Source organism: Chiloscyllium punctatum, chromosome 15 (genome assembly GCF_047496795.1).
Source record: "Chiloscyllium punctatum isolate Juve2018m chromosome 15, sChiPun1.3, whole genome shotgun sequence".
Classification (NCBI taxonomy): domain Eukaryota; kingdom Metazoa; phylum Chordata; class Chondrichthyes; order Orectolobiformes; family Hemiscylliidae; genus Chiloscyllium; species Chiloscyllium punctatum.
The window spans coordinates 57,381,079-57,400,530 of record NC_092753.1 but is presented as its reverse complement, the minus strand read 5'-3'; the positions used below and the strand labels follow the sequence as shown (position 1 = coordinate 57,400,530).

Genomic DNA, 19,452 nt, shown 5'->3' with positions numbered 1-19,452 from the left:
AGTATGCCTGCCCCCAGAGCAAAGTGTACAGGTAACATTTGCCTTCTCTGATGCATTGCAGCATCTAAAGTTTAACAAAGAATAATTTTGACTGTGGGATTGTATTATTTCTTAACACCTAATCTGGAGAGGAAATCTACAGTGACCTCAGCTATTGTTTGGCTTTTTAAAGTAGTCAGAAGCACAAGATTTTATCATTCTAACTCCTTGTAAACTGATGGAAAATACCTTCACAGTAGTTAACTTTCTCAGTGCAGTGATGTGTTCAGAATATCACAGTGGTGAGCTGAAATATTTGGTATTTGCCTGACCACAACAGAAAAACGAGTAAATTTTGGAAGCATATCTTCTGTTAAAATCTAGACAAAGGCTCTGTCCTCTACCTGTGTGCCAAGAATTAGATTGAAATACTGAGCTTATAAAAGATATAAGCTGCAGAAGACTTTGACGTTCAGCTCAAACTTCACTTCCTCTCTCCTATCCTCCTCATTTCAATTTCTTCCAATCATACATTGTACTTGTTTTTTTTCTTAAGCTTAGCTAAAAGACCACCACATCATAATGACTTTTAGTTTTAAATTAGGTGTTATTCATCCTCCACCACTGGAGGATTTAAGGACATAAAGTAAATCACCTTATCTATTTATAACTATAGAAACAAAGATGTAACTTTGAGAAGATTGGAATTGTCCAAGGCTATCTTATGTGACGAGTTACAGCTTTACAATTTGTTGACATTCTAGGGATTTGCCTGTCTGTAATATGTGAGTGTTTTAGTTTTATGTTTTCATTATGGAGCTAATGTAAACTAGTATCTGATATAAATTGACTATTTTGCCAGATCTTGATCACTAACAGGAAAAATGTGAAGATATAAGAGAGGGTATAGAAAAGATTGACAATAATAGTTTCAGGATGAGGGATTTATGTAGTTTTGGTAGATTAGAGAAACTCAGCTGTTCTTCTTAGGAAAAAGAATAGTGCGAGCAAATTTGATAGATGTTCAAAATGATAAATCTGACCAGAGTAGATGGGGGGAAGCGGTGGGGGGGTGAAGATTGATCCCATGGGCAAAATGGTTGAGAAACACAGTACTAATTTTAAGCTGAATGGTAAAAGAACTAAGGACATTATGAGAAACATTGACACACAGGGTCTAGGCAATGACATTAGTGCCACTGACTTTGTGTATCATTGTAGTAACAAAACATACCATTGTGAGATTCAGCCATTTCGCAGCCAACTCTCAATCTCTATCAAAGAAATCTCAAATGTTGAACTGTTTTTAAGTTCTAATTATAAATCAATTTTGCATATCTGGCATTAATATGACAAGCCATCTGTACATTTGGTGTGATGACAACTGTTTTCTAACATTTTAGAGCTTTGGTACACAATACTCTTTGTACAAATATGCTGTGCATTCATAAGATTCTTCTATTATCAAATAAATCATTTGATCGAGTGGTTACAGCACAGAAGGCAACCATTCAGCCTGTTATGTCCATGCCAACTCTCTGCAAGGTAAAGTCAGCTAGTCCCACTTCCCTGCCTTTTCCAAATAGCCTGTTATTTTTTAGTTTTAGATAACTATCTAATTCCCTTTTCAAAGCCATGATTGAACCTACCTCTACTGAAAATGTGTTGCTGGAAAAGCACAGCAGGTCAGGCAGCATCCAAGGAACAGGAGAATCGACGTTTCGGGCATAAGCCCTTCTTCTAGGAAGCCCTTTCTGAAGAAGGGCTTATGCCCGAAACGTCTATTCTCCTGTTCCTTGGATGCTGCCTGACCTGCTGTGCTTTTCCAGCAATACATTTTCAGCTCTGATCTCCAGCATCTGCAGTCCTCACTTTCTCCTTGAACCTACCTCTATCAGAGTGCATCCCTATTCTAATTATTCGCTGCGTCAAAAGAAGTTTCTGATATTGTCCTTACTTCTTTTGCCATTTGCCTTAAAATTAGTACCGTGTTTCTCAATTATTTTGCCCATGGGATCAATTCCATACCTCCCTGCCCCCCCAATCTACTCTGCTCACACTTTTCATATGGGAAATTTGCCTTTATCAGATGAGGCATAAAATTTGAGAGCAGGAAGGCTATATTGGAACGATATAAAACGTTTGTTAGGCCACAGGTAGAATATTGTGTGCAGTTCTAAACTCCACAATCACAGAAGGATGTGATTGAAATGGAGAGGATACAAAGGAGGTTTACCAGAATCTTTTCTGAACTGGAGATTTTTAATTATGGAGTTCAAAAAGACTGCTGTTTTTTTCCCTGCAGCAGAAGAGACAGAGTCATGATTGAGATGTACAAAATCATGAAGGGGACATAGATAGGGCAGGTGGAAAGGAACTTTCCCTTTTTGGTGGAGGGATCAATGACCAGTGACTTAGATTTAAGTCTTTAAATGTGCACCCAGAGGAACCGCTTCTGCAGATAATTAGCTATACATAATGTAATATGTTTTGTTGAGACTAAGGGTATGATATGCAATTTGCTGTCATGTGTACTGTACATAACTTTAGCAAGTTGGCCTATATTGGTAGACACACACCTCTCGAAACCCTCTAACTCTTAGAATAAAAATTGCGATGTTTAAGTAGTAAATCTTATTCTTACTATACTTATTTTTAAATCTTAGGAATTCCTAACAAAAATGAGTGAAGAGAACAGTGTTACTTCACAATTTGAAGAATATGAAGATGATTTTGAGAAAGATCTTGATTGGCTAATCAATGAAGAAACAAAAAATAGTGATGAAGAGCCAGAGGTAATAAATGAAAGCAGTTGTGTATACCATGCCAAATGCTTGTCTTGATACTTATGTGGCATAACCACTTTCCCAGAGGTGTAGACTTAACCTTGGTGTCAAGACATTTAATATATAAAAGTTTTTTTTTGTTAATCCAGCATAATGGAATTGACAGATGTGTTGTTGAATAAAATGAGAAATATATGATCAATTATTCTGGTTTTTCAATAAAAAAGCATTTGCAAGAATGCAAAACACAAAAGGAAATGAATGTAGTCAGACATTCCAAACCTATTTAATTGTGATCAGTTTAAAGTATTGTTTGAAGTAACATTTGTAATCATTTTTCCCATGATTAACTTTGTGTATTTCCTTAAATTTGGTAATCTCCTTTCAATTTAAAATTAGCCTAACTTTCATTTCAAGTAATAGATCTAAATACTTTGTGCATGTATAATTATAACTTTAAATGAACATTATTGTCTTGATATTCTGAGATATCATGTTTCGCCCAAAATCCAAATATGCAAACCTACATGGTGAATCCTATTTGTTGAAATTAACAAGCATCACTACTGTAATTCAGTCTTTATCAGAACCTTACGATCATGGAAATCTAACTTTTTTTAACCTATTTTTGCCATTTACTCTTTATTCCTTTCTTTCCTGCTACTTCCACCCTCTCAAACCTCACCTCCACTGCCCCTCCCAACTTCCACACTTCTACTTTATGCCTCTCCCATTGAATCTCCCTTTTCCTCTAGATCTACCTGCCCCCAGGATCTGTCTTCCCTTTCAATCTGCCGTACTGATCCAGACAGCTGATCAATCCTCTTCTGATCCCTCTCTGTTGCTCCCTCTGTCTCTATCCACTATCTTGAGTCCTATTGCCCTACCTGATTGTATGTTATCTATATTTATCCTCTCTTTCCCTAGTCCCTTTCCACTAATCCACTCCATCCTCCCTCCCTTGGCACTAATTCCCTTCTTTCTATTCTCTCTTTATCTTCTGTTTTCTTCCTCCCCCTGTCGTTCCCTCCTTTCTCTCCTTTGCTTCCCTATCTTACCTCCTTTATCCTCTTTCCTTCAGTTATAATTTACTTATGTGTCTTAATAAACTGAACATTTAAGTTATTCAGTATGCCATATTTTATTCCTTTTTTTTCTACTGTTCTTTCCCAGAATGCTTGCTTTCTCTCCTAGCCTTCTTATTACTTTGGCCATTTGGGAGATATAATGCAGGCTAGATTTCTTTTTGCCAGTGGTTATGAATAAGGGGAAAAAAATCCAAGCTACTTGCGGTAAATGTTGTTTTCTCAAGGATAGTTTATACAGCTAGCAAAGAATCTCCCATCAACACTAAAGCATAATGTCTTTTTTCTAGATAGATGGTAAATTTTAAAGCTTTCCACACTGTCATGATCCTTCTATAAAAAATATTAAGGTTTATTGAGATTAATGCTCTGATTTTCCACAGGTTTATGAAGAAAGTGAAAACATTGATGCCAAAATTAATAAAGAGCTGGATGATGAAGAAAGAGAAGAAAATAAAAATTCCATAGATGAGAAACAATCTGCAAGCTTTGTAGAAAAACCGTGTGAACGGAACAAAGATTTAATAAACCATGCAGAGATCGCTAGGGGAGAAGAAAATGTTATTGTCAATCAACCTGATCCTGTATCAGGATCAGATAGTGAGGGTTCATTTCATGAATTAAAGCAGGATGATCAGCAAGCAGAAGAGCAAACAGAGGAAGTAAAACGCTATATAGTGGAAAAGATTGAGCAAGCCAACAAGAAGTTGCAGGATGAAGATCCTATAGATCAAAATCGAGAACGCAGATTGAAGTTCAAAGACCATTTGGTTGACTTGGAGGTCCCCCCTATCCATTTACCTGAGACAGAAAAGGATAATGGAGAGGTCACAGGTCAAATGTCTGAAATGTGCATTTCAAGTGATGCTCAAAAGGTCAATGTTAATATAGGAAATAAAGGCGATGAATACAAAATCAAAGACAAAAAAGTGTTGATGGAAAAAGATGGAAAATTTGAACTAGTGAGTTTACAGGATTTTGGGAGTCAAGGTTTATTACCTCAGATTGCTGTAGCATTCAGTGAAAATGAAAGTAAACAATCTCACTGCTTCAATTCAGATAATCCTAAAGGAAACAACTTTTCAAGTAGTCAGACCAGTTTATCTCCAAATGAAATTCTTCATATTCCCAAACCACCAGATGAACCAAAGGATCGAGCAACTTCTGCAGCTAATATACAGAAGAATGGAGCTCAAAAGATACTACCTAGAAGGGTCCAATCTGCAATAATGTCTCCCAAACCATCTCCCCAATCAAACGTCTCAAAGGAAAAGGAGTTTAATTGGCGAACCCAAAAGAAAGGTCAACTTAAGACTGAGGTAAGCTTGGAATACTTAAGTTATGTAAACCAAGCTCTTTTGGAACAATTTGTTTTATTTATGTTTGTGAGGATGTGTACCATGGTCAATGAAAATATTATTTGAGGAAATAGAATATTTTGCTTTCTATGTGGTGACACAGGATTACTAATTATCCAAAAAACACAAAAGTTTACTGTACAGACTAGAACCTTTGCTGTATCTGTATCGTTCTTTACGCATGATCAATCCCAAACTACCTTATTACTTTGTTTTCAGTGTCTTGTATCTTTGTATGTCTTGCTGATGATGATAAATGTTGATTCCATTTTAACTTTAAAGAAAATGTCTATTTAATCTCTGCAGCAAAGTATTTCATGCTCCAAGAACCATCTGAAAAAGTAGAAAAAATATATAATGAAAACCAGAATGAACATGAAGGCATCTGACAGACAATCTATTTAATATACCATGAATATTAGTGTATTAGACTTTTATAAGTGACAAACAAGTTAGATCTTTGTCCTTATTTTGTAAAAAGCAAAGATTATCAAATACATATCAAGAATATGCCAACATTTATTAAAGTAAGGTGTAGAATACTAGTATACTCAAATTCAATATTGAAGGTGGTTTACACTAGAAGATTTGCAAATCACATTTATCATTAATTGACTCTTGTACTCAAAAAATCACAAATTAGATAAACATGACAAAGCTCATTCAATCAATCTTACATCATCCATCGAACATGAACCTACATTTTTCTTAAATAATTTCAGATTGTTGCCTTCATGTCCAAGAGGCCACTTGACATATGAATTACTCATTTCAGTGCACCGTTTTTTTGCAGACAGGACTAAGCTGGAAATGTCTTGTTTGATTTTTCTCCGCGTCTAGACTCGACTTCTACAGTATTGCCCAATATTTTTATCTCTGTTTTCATTTCCTGTTCTTCTAAAATCCACACAGCTATTTTCCTGATATTTCTGTTCTTTACACCAATTTCAGCTCTATTGTTATGAGATCATTGTTGTGGTTTCAAATGAGCATCAACATGACATTAGACTTTCCAAGTCATATTGATGTTATGTGCACTGAAACCAAGGTTTCTGACATCACTTCACACTGAGAATTCCAAACTTAGTATTTTGCTAAACAATTGCTAAGCAGATTTTCAACTAACTAGGATGTTATCAGTAAAATATAAAATTAACTGTTGCATTTAAAATTTAACCACTCACTGAATAGAACTCTGTGCATGAATATTCAAATGCTCCCATGTCTCTTGGCAGGGTGAAATGCAAATCCCTCTGATTCAAATCCATAGTTTAATGCAACACTATTTTATTCAAACTTACTCTTTCACCAGACTTCTGAAACTATGGAACCAATCTTCCTTACCTTCCTCTGACTTAATTTTGTTCTCACAATATAAGTTCTATAATCAACAGTCTGGTTTCAACACTATCTCTTAATTTATCCTTCTTGTTGATTGTGGTATCGGCTTCCATTATATGGCTTGGCCTTTCATATGAGGTTTCAAACTTAAAGAAGTCACTGAGCTAATGCATTTAATGTATTTTAATACAGTCTGAAAATATTATAATTTGATTAAAGTGTATTTTAGGATAGCTGTGAATATTTAAATATCTCTAAGAAATTGTCCCATGCTTTGGAATCACTATATCGGTGAGAGGAAAAATGAGAGTGGAGTTGGTCAGGTGGTTTTGTCAGTGCAGATGATGATTAACTCCTGTGCATTGGTTAAGTTTGATCTGTTGTGTAGGTGGGGGTAAGAAAAGTTGAAGAAGAGATGCGGCAGAAAGAGGAAAATAAGATGGCTTTTGGGATCTGGCTTCAAAAGAAGAAGCAGCAGCGCCAAGAAGAAAGAAGAATTCAATGTGCGAAGGAACTAGAAAGAAAGAATTGTAAGGTACTGTAGTTAGACATGCTGAACCTATTCTGAAACTTGAACTCCTAGCTCTGCATAACATATCAATTTACACTGTAACACCATCTCACTTTGATTACAATAGTTACTGTAAGCACCTTTGCATGTGAAGGGGATGGTATCCATTTTGTTTTGTCTACTTTTCTCAGTAATATTATTACATTGTTTTAATTTATTTTTAAAACTTTTATGTCTATCGTTTCTCAAAATAATTTTCATTAAGTTTTCTATTTTGTTGCAGTCTATTATAAAGCTTTGCATTATATTAAAGTAAAATCACACTGATAGCTCATACATTTTAATAAATAGCATTTATATGCGGGGTATAGCATTTTGAATGTATTATACCTTCCCCGGAGGGCTGCAGCATCAGACCTTTTAGTCTTTGGATTTTAGTCTTTAAACCATTCGATTTGCTTCACTTGACATCAAGAAACTTAATACTGCAAAGGCTATGGGCCCTGACAATGTTCTGGCAATAGTACTGAAGATTTCTGCTCCAGAACTTGCCACCCCCTAGCCAGTTATAAATTATATAGCTATAAACCAGCAACTACTTGATAATATGACAACTTGCATAGCTATGTCCATAAAGATAAAGATAATAACATGGTCAATTAGCACCCTAAGTTGTCTACTCTCTACCATCAGCAAAGCGATGGAGATGTTGTGGACAAAACTATCCAGTGGCACTTGCAATGGAATAACCTGCTCACTGATGCTCAGTTTAGATTCCACCAGGGCCACTTAATTCCTAACATCAATGACCATGTTCAATTATGGAGCTAAGAGTTGAACTCCAGAGGTGAGGTGACTCCCTTTGACAACAAGGCAGTATTTGAACAGGATCATATAGCCCTCACAAAACGTGTCAATAGGAAGGCAGCATTTGCTAATGCTGCTTTAAACTACGTGTGCACAGACAAATCATTTTTGGAGGTGGGGAGGGGCAAGGGTGAGGGGAAAGGGGTTCAGGACTGGAGACAGAAGGGGAAAATCAGGACTCAGGAATACTCCACCCTCTTCCTGGGTCATAGTCTCCCTCTGCCTCACTGTTCCCACCCGTCTGCACCTCTCCACCACTACCCCTCTGCCCCCCAACAGGCTCTCCCGCTGGCCTGCCAAGGGGTGGGGAGGAACAGGACCCAGGGGTACCAGGGACAGAACTGGAGATGGGAGCCCCAAGATACATCTGCAGGAGTTTCTCAGGGCAGTGTACAAGGCCTAACCATCTTCAATTTCTTCACTAATGGCCTTCCCTCCATTATCAGTCAGAAGTGGGGTTTTTCATTGATGACTGCACAATGCTCAGCACCATTTACAATCTCTCCAACACTGAAGGAGTCCATATGCATGTACAGCAACAGCATTCAGGCTTGGGCTGAAAAGTGGTAAGTAACATTCACCTCACACAATTGCTAAGCAATAACCATCTCCAACAAGAGATAATAAAACTATCGTCCATTGACTTTCAATTACATTACCATTACTAAATTTTCCATTGTCAAATCCTGGGGATTACCATTGCCTAGAAATTGAACTGGACAAGCCATATGGATACTGTGGTTACAAGACCAGGCCAGACCTGTTTCCTATCCATTATCTACATGAGACCAGTCAGGAGCATTTGCCTGGATGAATGAAGCTTCAACAGCACTGAAGCCTGATGCCATCCATGTGATTAATCCCCTCGTTCCCCCATTCATTACCTTGAAGATTCACTTCCTTCACAAGATTCACATTGACAGCAGTATACACCACCTACAAAGTGCACTGCAATAACACACTATAGCTACTCTGACAGCACCTTGCAAACTCACAATTTCTACCATCTACATGGGCATGTGCAGCAGATGAATGGGAATACTGTCAGCTGCAAGCTCCCCTCCCAGCCTTACACAATTCTTATTTGGAACTACATCACTATTCCTTCAGTATTGCTGGGTTAAAATCTTGAAATTCACTTCCAAACAGCACTGTTGGTGCTCCAACAACTTCAGCTGTTCCATAGGCAGATTATCATCGCTATGACATCACCGTAGGAATTGAAATCACCACAGGAAATGATATCACCAACCCAAAGAAACCCAAACATATAAATAGAAAGCAGGAATCATCAGCAGTGCTTCATCCGGAGGCTCACTGAAGATGTTACCTAGTATGGTGATGAAACGTCTGAAAATGAACCTTCCAGCTCAGCGAGCAAACATACATCCAGAACCTCAACCTGAGCTACAAATCTTCTGAAAACTCCAAACACCTATGGGCACAATACCCTAAAACTGGCCCGGAAATGGGAAACGAATGCCACTCGCGAACAGCTGTACTTCCTGCACGAATGCCTAAGATAACAGGTACTACCTAAGTGTCTTAAATACAAAGCTCCCCTTAACACCCCACTAGCCAAAAGAATAGCAGAGCAAAACAGCTGCAGAATGGGGCGGTGTATGGGACTATGTATGGGCTTAGAGAAATGATTAATGATGCCCACAACAGACTCTGTAAATACAACCAGGAAATCTTGCACCAAAAATCATTACTTACTCATGCAACAGACCATGAATGGACTGACACAGTTCAACAAGCCGTAGATATTAGACAGCGACAAACACAGAAAATGAAAAAAAACTAGACCTGCAGAGAAAAACTAGACAAACTTACACAAAGTAACAACACTGATAATACAGAAGCATGGATGAAAAACTTATCTGACCGACCCTTAACAGGCACTGAAAAAGCCATCTTAGTAACAGGATTAAATTACAACTTCCAGGATACAGGCAAGAAAGATTTCTTAGCAGCATTCGAAACAACACTGAAAGACAACCAACTCTCAGAAGTAACCCAGAAAACCATCAGACAGACAGTTGCACCAGCAGAAAAAAGGAAGGCAACACACTCAATACACAAGAAAGGAAAGAACTAGAAAAACTAAAAAAAGATTTAAAAAATTGTTATCCTACCTGTAGACAAAGGATGCTTGACAGTCATTTTAAGTCAAAGAGACTACATTGAAAAAGTGAATGCATGACTTGCAGATACCAATGCTTACCAAGACATGGCGATAGACCTGACCCCACAACTAGAGAACCGAATCACAGCCCTACTCAAAAACCTTCAGAAATCTGGAGAAATAAATAAGATCGACTTCCAAAAAAATGAAACCAGATGGATCCAACACACCACGCTTCTACAGATTACCCAAAATCCACAAACCAGGAGACCCCTTTAACCCATAGTCTCGCTACCTAGAATATCAACTTACAAATTGGCCAAGGAGCTACACTAAAGACTAAAACCCTTATTAGGAGATTCACGCCACTGCATCCACTCCACCCAAGAATTCCTGAAGACCATCAAAGACACCAAGAAAGAAGAAGATGAAATAATGGTCTCCTTTGATGTAACAGCCCTGTTCACATCAATCAACATCAACCTGGCAAAGAAAACACTGATTACACTATTAGAAGGCCCAAAGACACATACACCAAATACCAGCAACATCATCAGCAAGGACAGTCAAGTTAGTAGACCTATGCCTTACCACCCACTTCACCTTCAACAACAAAACCTACAGTCAAACCAATGGAACACCCATGGGATCTCCAATATCAGGGTTCTTAGCAGCGACAGTAATGCAGAGACTCAAAAAAATAGCTCTGCCAACCATCCAACCCAAACTTTAGGTCCACTATGTGCATGACACCTTTGTCATCACTAAACAAAACGAATTAGAGGAAACCTTCAAGACTATTAATAATACCCTTACTGGCATAAAATTCACTAAAGAAGTAGAAAACAACAACAAACTGCCATTCCTAGATGTCACACTAGAGCGAACAGCCAATGGGGAATTTCAAACCAGCGTCTACAGGAAAACAACACATACGGACCAAATATTGAACTAACAGAAGAAATCATCCCATCATCCACAAACGAAGTTGCATCAGAACATTATTCTAAGGAGCCACTGCACACTGCAGCACAGAGGAACTGCACAGAGCAGAGGAAAATTCAGTGTATTCAAAAAGAACGGGTACTCAATGAGCACAGTCCACAGATTTCTCAGCAACTAACCCAAACAAGTAGACAAAATGCATCCAGAAACCCTAGCCACTCTCCCCTACATCAAAGACATCTTGGAAATGACTGCCAGACTACTCAGACCCTTTGGCATCGTGGTCGCCCACAAACCCACCAACACACTAAAACAGCAGCTAATGAACTTGAAAGACCCTATACAGACAACAAGCAAAACTAATGTCATTTACAAAATACCGTGCAAGGACTGTAACAAACACTACATTGGACAAACAGGCAGAATACTAGCCACAAGGATACATGAACATCAACTAGCCACAAAACGACATGACCCTCTCTCACTCATGTCCTTATAAATGGATGAGAAAGGACACCACTTTGACTGGGACAATACATCCTTCCCAGGACAAGCCAAACAGAGACACACACGAAAATTCCTAGAGGCATGGCATTCCAACCGGAACTCTATCAACAAACACATTGACTTGGAACCAATTTACCATCCCTGAGAAAAAGAACAGGATAGGAAATGACATCACCACAGGAAGCAACATCACCAACCCAAAGAAATCCAAACGTATAAATAGAAAGCAAGAATCATCAGCAGTGCTTCTTCCCGAGGCTTACTGAAGTTGTTACCTAGTATGGTGATGAAATGTCAGAATGAACCTTCCGGCTCAGTGAGCAAACCTACGTCCAGAACCTCAACCTGAGCTACAAATCTTCTCAAAACTCGCTAACTTTACTCACAATGGGTGCAATGGTCAATAACTCAGCTGAGAGATAAAGGGGCAATTCTCTTCAGCAACTCACTATGACACAAAAAATAATCAATGTCATCACAACATTGTATCTCATCAATACCAATCTAATGCGCTGGAAAAAAACATTGAGAGCACAAACCAGGAGTAATAAGAAGCAAAGTGACTATTTTGGGGGTTGTTGCAGAATGGGTCCACAAGGAGAAGCATATCAAGGGGTTCAGAGGGAAAGACAAGGAGGTAGCTTTCAATGATCACCTCCGACCCTCTTCAGCCCCCCATAACTCCAGATTGGACAGATCAGGCCCATCTCCAACTCAGCAGGCAAGCCCCTCCATTTCACTAGTCAGGAAGATTGACATTTTTCTCACCTGCTGGGACCACAGTTGATCAGGTGAATGATAGGATGAGGCCCTTAATTTATCGTTTAAGTAATTAAAGGATCATTTAAAGCTCTCCTACCCAGAACAGTTTCTGAAGTCACAGGAAGGGGGTGGCTATCTCCCTGGTGCCAACATGCCCAAGCATTTGCCAGAGAGAAAAAACTGGTCACTGTGCCCAAATTAGGTCAAGTGAAATTGGGGCAATATTCATAACATTCTGGAGTATTAATTACAAGTTGATAAATAAGGTTATTTTTTAAAGGTTAACTTAATATTCACAAACTCAACATTTGCCTGTATCTGTGGTTTAGTTTTTGCCGCTGTTTACCTATTATTTACTTATCTATGCTACATAACTTTGTGATCTGCCTGTATTGCTCGCAAGACAAAGCTTTTCACTGTGCCTCGGTATACGTCACAATAAATTCAATTCAGTTCAATTCAATTATACAAACTACCTTTAAAGTTTTGTAGCTATTTATGTTTTCAATATAATGAATTAAACAAATACACTTTCTTACTATATTTTTGGACTACTGCAAAATGCATCTTCTCATCAAAATATTTCATGAATTGCCACACAAAAACTGTATTTGTGTATTTTACTTGCAATTGTTCAGACAGTTGTTGCAGTTGAGGATCCACATTAGCTAATGTTGGGCTGGATCATTACTACCTATGCCCCAGTTTATAGTATTAACTAAATTTGAATATCACAGGTATTTCCAAGTGATGGGCTATAAAATGGATTAATGTAGCTACTACACCACAACAATTACTTCTTAAATAAAACACTTCAGTTCGAGAAGAAATTTTAAAAAGATAAAAGGAGGACATTTCTTTAGTCATTTTCTGTGAAGCAGAATGCAAATCTTCTTTACTGCCAATATTACAAAAAAGTGCTGTTGAACTGTATTTTATATCTGATTCTTGCTTTGTTCTAAATGCAATGCCTTCAGCAGCTTACTGTGATGCACTAATAACTTGTAATAAAGAATGGTGGACTAAAACTTCTACTCCATAATATCCTGCTTGACAATCTTTCAAACTTGTCTGTTACTACTGGGAAAATATCAGATGGAATAGAAACACTATCATGGAAAGGAAAATCAATTTCCTGTCAGTCATGGTTAATTTTAACTCTTTCCCTTAGCTATTTGCTGAACCACCAAAACAAGATTCAGAAAAAGTATCTTAATGAGAAGGTATAGCTAAAACGGGAAGAGACAGTTTAAAACAACATATTTATATAATTATTGTACTTCTACAATTAAACTCAAACTCTCACAAAAGAAAATCTAGTGTTTTCTATATCTGCTGGGATAATTATGCCACTTTGTGAAACTGTTTATTTTTGTTTTCATAGGAACACCGAGATCCAAATGAAGCCTTCAATCTCTGGCTAAAGAAAAAACGGGAACAGCAAATTAAAGAGCAGCAAATAGAAGCCATGAGAAAAAGGGAACAGGATTACAACTCAAAAGTTCACACAAGGGAAGATTCTGAAAAAGCTTTTAAGCAGTAAGGAAATTTTAATACTAAATTCCATTTTGAGAGAAAGGATTGGTGACTAAAAGTGCGAACAAGTAAAAAGATTGGATGCCACATTCCAGCAACAGTTGTGGGTAGTACTTGAATTGACTGTATCAATTGATGGCCTTTGCAAATACCTAAAGGTTTTGGAAATAGAGTTATGGAGATGTAAAGCATGGAAACTTATCCTTTGGTCCAACTCGCCCATACTGGCCACGTGTTCTAAATTAATCTTGTCCCATTTGCCAGCACTTCCCTCCCAGTCCTTCCAATTTATATACCCATCCAGATGCCTTTTAAATATAGTAGTTGTACCAGCCTGCCCTTTTAAATCTTTCCCCTCTTACCCCAAACTTATGCCCTCTTGGTTTTGACTTCCCTACACAGGGGAAAAGACCTTGACTATTCACCCTATCCATGCTCCTCATAATTTTATAAACTACCATGAGGTCACCTCTCAACCTTTGATGCTCCAGGGAAAATAGCCCCAGCCTATTCAGCCCTTCCTCCAGCTCAAACCCCCCAACCCTGGCAACACCCTTGTAAATCTTTTTCTGAAACCTTTTCATGTTTAACAACATCTTTCCTATAGCAGGGAAACCAGAATTGAATGCAGTATTCCAAAAGTGGCAACATGGAATCCCCACCCCAGGAAAGAGATCTTGCCTATTTACCCTATCCATGCCCCTCCTGATTTTATAAGCCTCTATAAAGTCACCCTTTAGCCTCTGACACTCTAGGGAAAATAGCCCTAACCTATCAGCCTTTCCCTATAGCTCCACCCCTCCAACCCTGGCAAGACCCTTGTAAATCTTTCCTGAACCATTTCAGGTTTCACAACATCCTTCCGATAGGAAGGAGACCTGGATTACACGCCAAACTCCAAAAGTGACTGAACCAATGTCCTGTACAGCTGCAACATGCTCTCCTAACTCCTATACTCAGTGTAGTGACCAACAAAGGCAAATGTACCAAACACCTTCTTCACTACTCTACCTGCAACTTCACTTTTGAGGAGCTTATCTTTGTAATTAATTAAATCATAAAATATGAGAGGCAATACGAGGGGTGTTCGGTTTACAGGTGTAATTGTTTACTTTTAGTTTGCTTAATTCAGCAAGAATTTGATTCCGTCATTTTTCTTTCTTTCTTCTGAATCATTGCAGGTGGCTAAAAAGAAAGAAAGCTGAGAAACGGGCAGAACAATTGGCTGCAAAGGAGCGATGCAGGAAGTTTCTGATGGAAGCTAGAAAAGTTAAAAGAATGCAGACTTTACTATGCACCCTTAGTGAATCTAAATCATTTCAGTTTGACAATTATGGTTACAGGTTCTAGAAAATCATGGTTATGACATCTTCTTTTCATGTTTTAATGCCTCATTGCAGAGTTCAAATGAGCAGAAATCTTTCAATGGTTTGCAAACCAGACTTTCAGTACTATGAATACATCTGAGGAAATTTCCACAATACTATTCTAATGTGTAATTTTAACATGCTCATACATCAGTGTTAACATTTGAAAAACGTCTGAGCATTCCACAACACATGATTAGGTTGGAATAAATTATCTGCACAATCTCTAAGTTGTTAATGTTTTCTTATATGCCAGTTAAAAGATTTTTTAAAGTATTTATGTTCTTTTTGTTTTAATAGACTGAAGTATACCAGTGTTAACATTGATACTTTCCACAACAAATCACTGACAGTTGTTAAAAATAAACAAATAATTAGTGTTTGTGCGTGAAATGGTGTAGTTCTGTATATGCAAGCAATGAGTTAACTTTCACCTACTCATGTGAGTTAAACCTTTTAAACTTGGGGATATATTGTTTGACTATCAATCAGATAGCATTATTATACCTACAGCTCATTTTACAGTTAAGTTTATAAGTTTCTCTCCCCTTTGAATTTTTGCATCCTTTTTAAGTTAATATAGGTGGATGCCCAACTCTGTTTTCTGGAATTGTTAGTCAACAGTGTTTAGAAGTATCCTGCTGATTTGCTGCTTTCCATTTCGAAATTTCCCAACCTTATATACAGTTCTTCCATGATTGTCTGACTGAAATCGGGAGTTTGTGTCATCATATCCAGTCCAGGGATGCATACTAACGTGTTTCCCCTTCTTCAATTGTATGTAGTTTCTCTGGGGCTTCTGCTCTTCTGGTATAATTTTGAATGAAACTTTATTTCTGCCAAAGTTATACTAGTAAGGTGTAGCAGCTTTGAGGAAGTTCCGAGAAATACTATTTTTTTTCTTAAGTTCCTGTCTTCAGAGCTATTTACCAATAAACCTGCCTTCTTGAATGTCATAGGATTCTTTGGATTTCTTTGAATAGTGCATAATTGTTTCAGTTGTACCATGTTTAATTCAGATTCTAAATAGACAAAATTTTAATAGCAGAAGACTAATCATAATGAGAACAATACCCAATATAATTTTGTTATACAGCTTTGCGTTATCACTGAAAACTGTACAGAAAAAATTATAACAAGCATGGAATTTGACGGTTCACTTAGAAAGTTTCTTTCAAAGAGGAATTAATGATGCTTGGTCAAGGCTAATGATGTGTCAGTGTTATTGCATTGCTACTGTATCTGCATAAAATTATATGTAGGTGTTGGAGGTAAATGTCATGACTTAGAGGAAAATGTGTAGCTTGTGGACATAAAAATGTTTTCCAAGAATTCAACCAATATTTATGAATATGAAACAATGCACAAAGCTTTGTTATAAAAGAGTTTGGTTGGATGACATTATATGTCACAAGCAAATGTGTTTTTGAATTTTATGTGATATTAAAAATATTCTTAATTTTACCTATAGGCTTTCTTTTTGGTTCCAACAGTAGCTTTCTGACAAACAAACCTGAACTCATTAAAGACATCTTTGATATTTTTAGGATTGTGACTAGTAATACAAAAGTAAGCTTGTTGGGCAGGTCTTTTTGATCCCTGCCTCTCATTGGTGGAAATGAAAAGTATAGTGGAGAACCAAGATCCGTAGTCCAGTTGAGGTCAAAGGGTTGCCTTATTAAATCACAAAAAAACAAACCATTAAATGCCTGATCATGATTGACCAATCTGTGAGGAATATGAAAGGCAATTGGCCAGCTGCTTGCTCACCATACCAATTCTTATTCAGCATGGTAGCTTACTTTCTCATTTTTCTCATTATTATATTTGAGATTGGGATGGGGAGAAAGGTACCTTGAAGAAGGAATATCATTAATCATTGAGCTTTATACATAGTTAAAGCATAGAGATGCCAATATGTTCATTACCCTTACCCTTTATCTGGATGCTGTTCAGGCTGAACTGCACTCGTATGCATAAGGTAATGGTTCTGAAGTGTAAATGTTGGAGACTGTATTAAGTTCCACGTGATCTGATAATGCCATATATACTTGAGAGGAGAACGACAACATCATAGCATCTAGTGGGATAGGTGAAGGTCTATTTCCCTCCCAGTGGTCCTAGGAGCAATGTTTAACTTACTAATCTAATGTACTTAATTGCTACCATGTATTAAATTACATCTTGCTTAAAACAAGAGCCTTGCCTCTTTAAGACTTATTAGCGGATTTCCTCTACCACTGTAAACTAATTAGGCTGTCAAACGTAGTCAAGAAAAAAGGATGTTGGCAGCAAATTAGGCCAACCACAAACTGGTAATGTTGGCACATAGCAGCAGTGGGCATTATTACTCAATACCACAGGGTAACAATGAGAATTCCAATAGAACCAAGAACTAAGAATTATAGTGGACCTAGTAGCAGTTCTGGATACTCATGGCCTTTATGTTTTTAAAAACAACTTATGTAGATATTTGGCATCTTTGAAACAATAACCAGGTTAATCTTCCAATAATTGATAAGTATGACTTGAGTATTTTGGAGTTTAAGTTAAATAATTTTAGAAGGACATTCATATTTAAAAGCTTGCTTTACAGCATAAGTAATTGTCCTTTGCAATTTTTAATGTTTTTAATGTGACTAAGAATGTAGTTATTAATATTTTTGTTCATTGATTATGCTGCAGTAAAAATATTTTGTTTTAAACCATGAACCTTGTAACTTCGTTCTTTGAATAAGTACCTGGGTTTTCAGATTCCAGAGAAAATTCTAAAAACTGGTATTGACTGAGATCATAACAAAATAGAGACCAGACCTTTGTATTGTACTTTTATCGTATGGACTAATTAAGGTTTGATACGAGTTTAACAAACTTTTGCTTCTATTTTGGTTGTATCAACATTGCAAGCTAACATTTATAATCTATCACCATTTAGATTATATTAGATTACTTACAGTGTGGAAACAGGCCCTTCGGCCCAACAAGTCCACACCGACCTTCTGAAGAGCAACCCACCCAGACCCATTCCTCTACGTTTACCCCTTCACCTAACACTATAGGCAATTCAGAATGGCTGATTCACCTAACCTGTACATTTTTGGACTGTGGGAGGAAACTGGAGCACCCGGAGGAAACCCATGCAGACACGGGGAGAATGTGCAAACTTCACATAGACAGTTGCCTGAGGCGGGAATTGAACCTGGGTTTCTGGTGCTGTGAGGCAACAGTGCTAACCACTCTGCCATAAGGTGAGTCCTAGCTGAACCAGACATGACCTACTGACAGGGTGGTCCTGATATATAAAAAAAAAATTATGGTTTTTGTCCTTAGGAAGAATGATTGTTGATAAACTGTCTTTAAAGATTGTGTGAATGGCTAGCTGTTTTTATTATTGTAGGAGACCCACAGGTATTTGTTTCTGTCAATTCTCACTTATGCATTCCATATTTTAAGGAAAGTGTGATCAGTTTACTTTCTCTCTCCTTTGCTACAATGATTCCGTTTCCAAATCTCTTACTACAAATGTCATTGTTCGGTGGTGTTTGGGTTGGGGTGGGAGGGGTGCGGGGGAGGTTTCCAGGTTAAGCTACTCACAAAGGAGTACTTCATTAACTGGGAGTCAGGAAAACTTGAAATTGCTAAGGTAAAACATTCCTTGAAGATACTCGCCTCTGTGGAGTTTTTTCAGTAGCGATGAGAGAAAAGCGCACTACTGAAGAAATGTACTCGCAGCAGTTGTCTGTGAATTGTGGTATGCATTACTGGCATCATGCCATATTTGATAAGCTTGACTTGTTCAATCTCACTGTTAAAGACTGAGGCCAATGTGTGGAAAGAACCTTTTATTTTCCAGGCAAATTACATTGGGGCAGATGAAAAACAATGAGTTTATGGACCTGCAGCTTTATTGGTTAACTTTCCCTGAGGCAGTAGATACTAAAACATTTCAAAAGTTGATGTATTTAGTTAAGAAATATTACAACACCAAGTCTCCTCTAATTCTGAGATGCCATTCATTTTACTTGGCAAATTGAGATCCAGGATTTTTGGCAAGGTTAGGATGACTGGCAGAGGTATGTGACTTTTATTTAACCCTTAATGAGATGCTAAGAGACTGTTTGTTTGGTATGTGGGATCAATGATGTAACCATGCAAACCAGCTGACTAACTGAAGCCCAACAGGACTTCAACAGGCACTACAACTATCATTGGAGAATATGACAAGTGGAGCATATGATTTACAGGGTATTCCAATGGTAGTAGACTTCCACGCCAGTCCG

General features: G+C 37.6%; 1 protein-coding gene across 1 annotated transcript in view; it reads left to right on the top strand.

Annotated features, from left to right (window-relative positions):
* ccdc181 (coiled-coil domain containing 181) overlaps positions 1-17,851 on the top strand; it is a 38,168-nt gene extending 20,317 nt beyond the window's left edge. Inside the window, exons 2-6 of the mRNA XM_072585198.1 lie at positions 2,646-2,774; positions 4,234-5,169; positions 6,938-7,084; positions 13,654-13,808; positions 14,987-17,851. Of these exons, the coding sequence (XP_072441299.1) occupies positions 2,646-2,774; positions 4,234-5,169; positions 6,938-7,084; positions 13,654-13,808; positions 14,987-15,155 (1,536 nt within the window). The 3' untranslated portion in view covers positions 15,156-17,851. The remainder of the gene's footprint in view (positions 1-2,645; positions 2,775-4,233; positions 5,170-6,937; positions 7,085-13,653; positions 13,809-14,986) is intronic.
* The last annotated feature ends 1,601 nt before the right edge of the window (positions 17,852-19,452 follow it).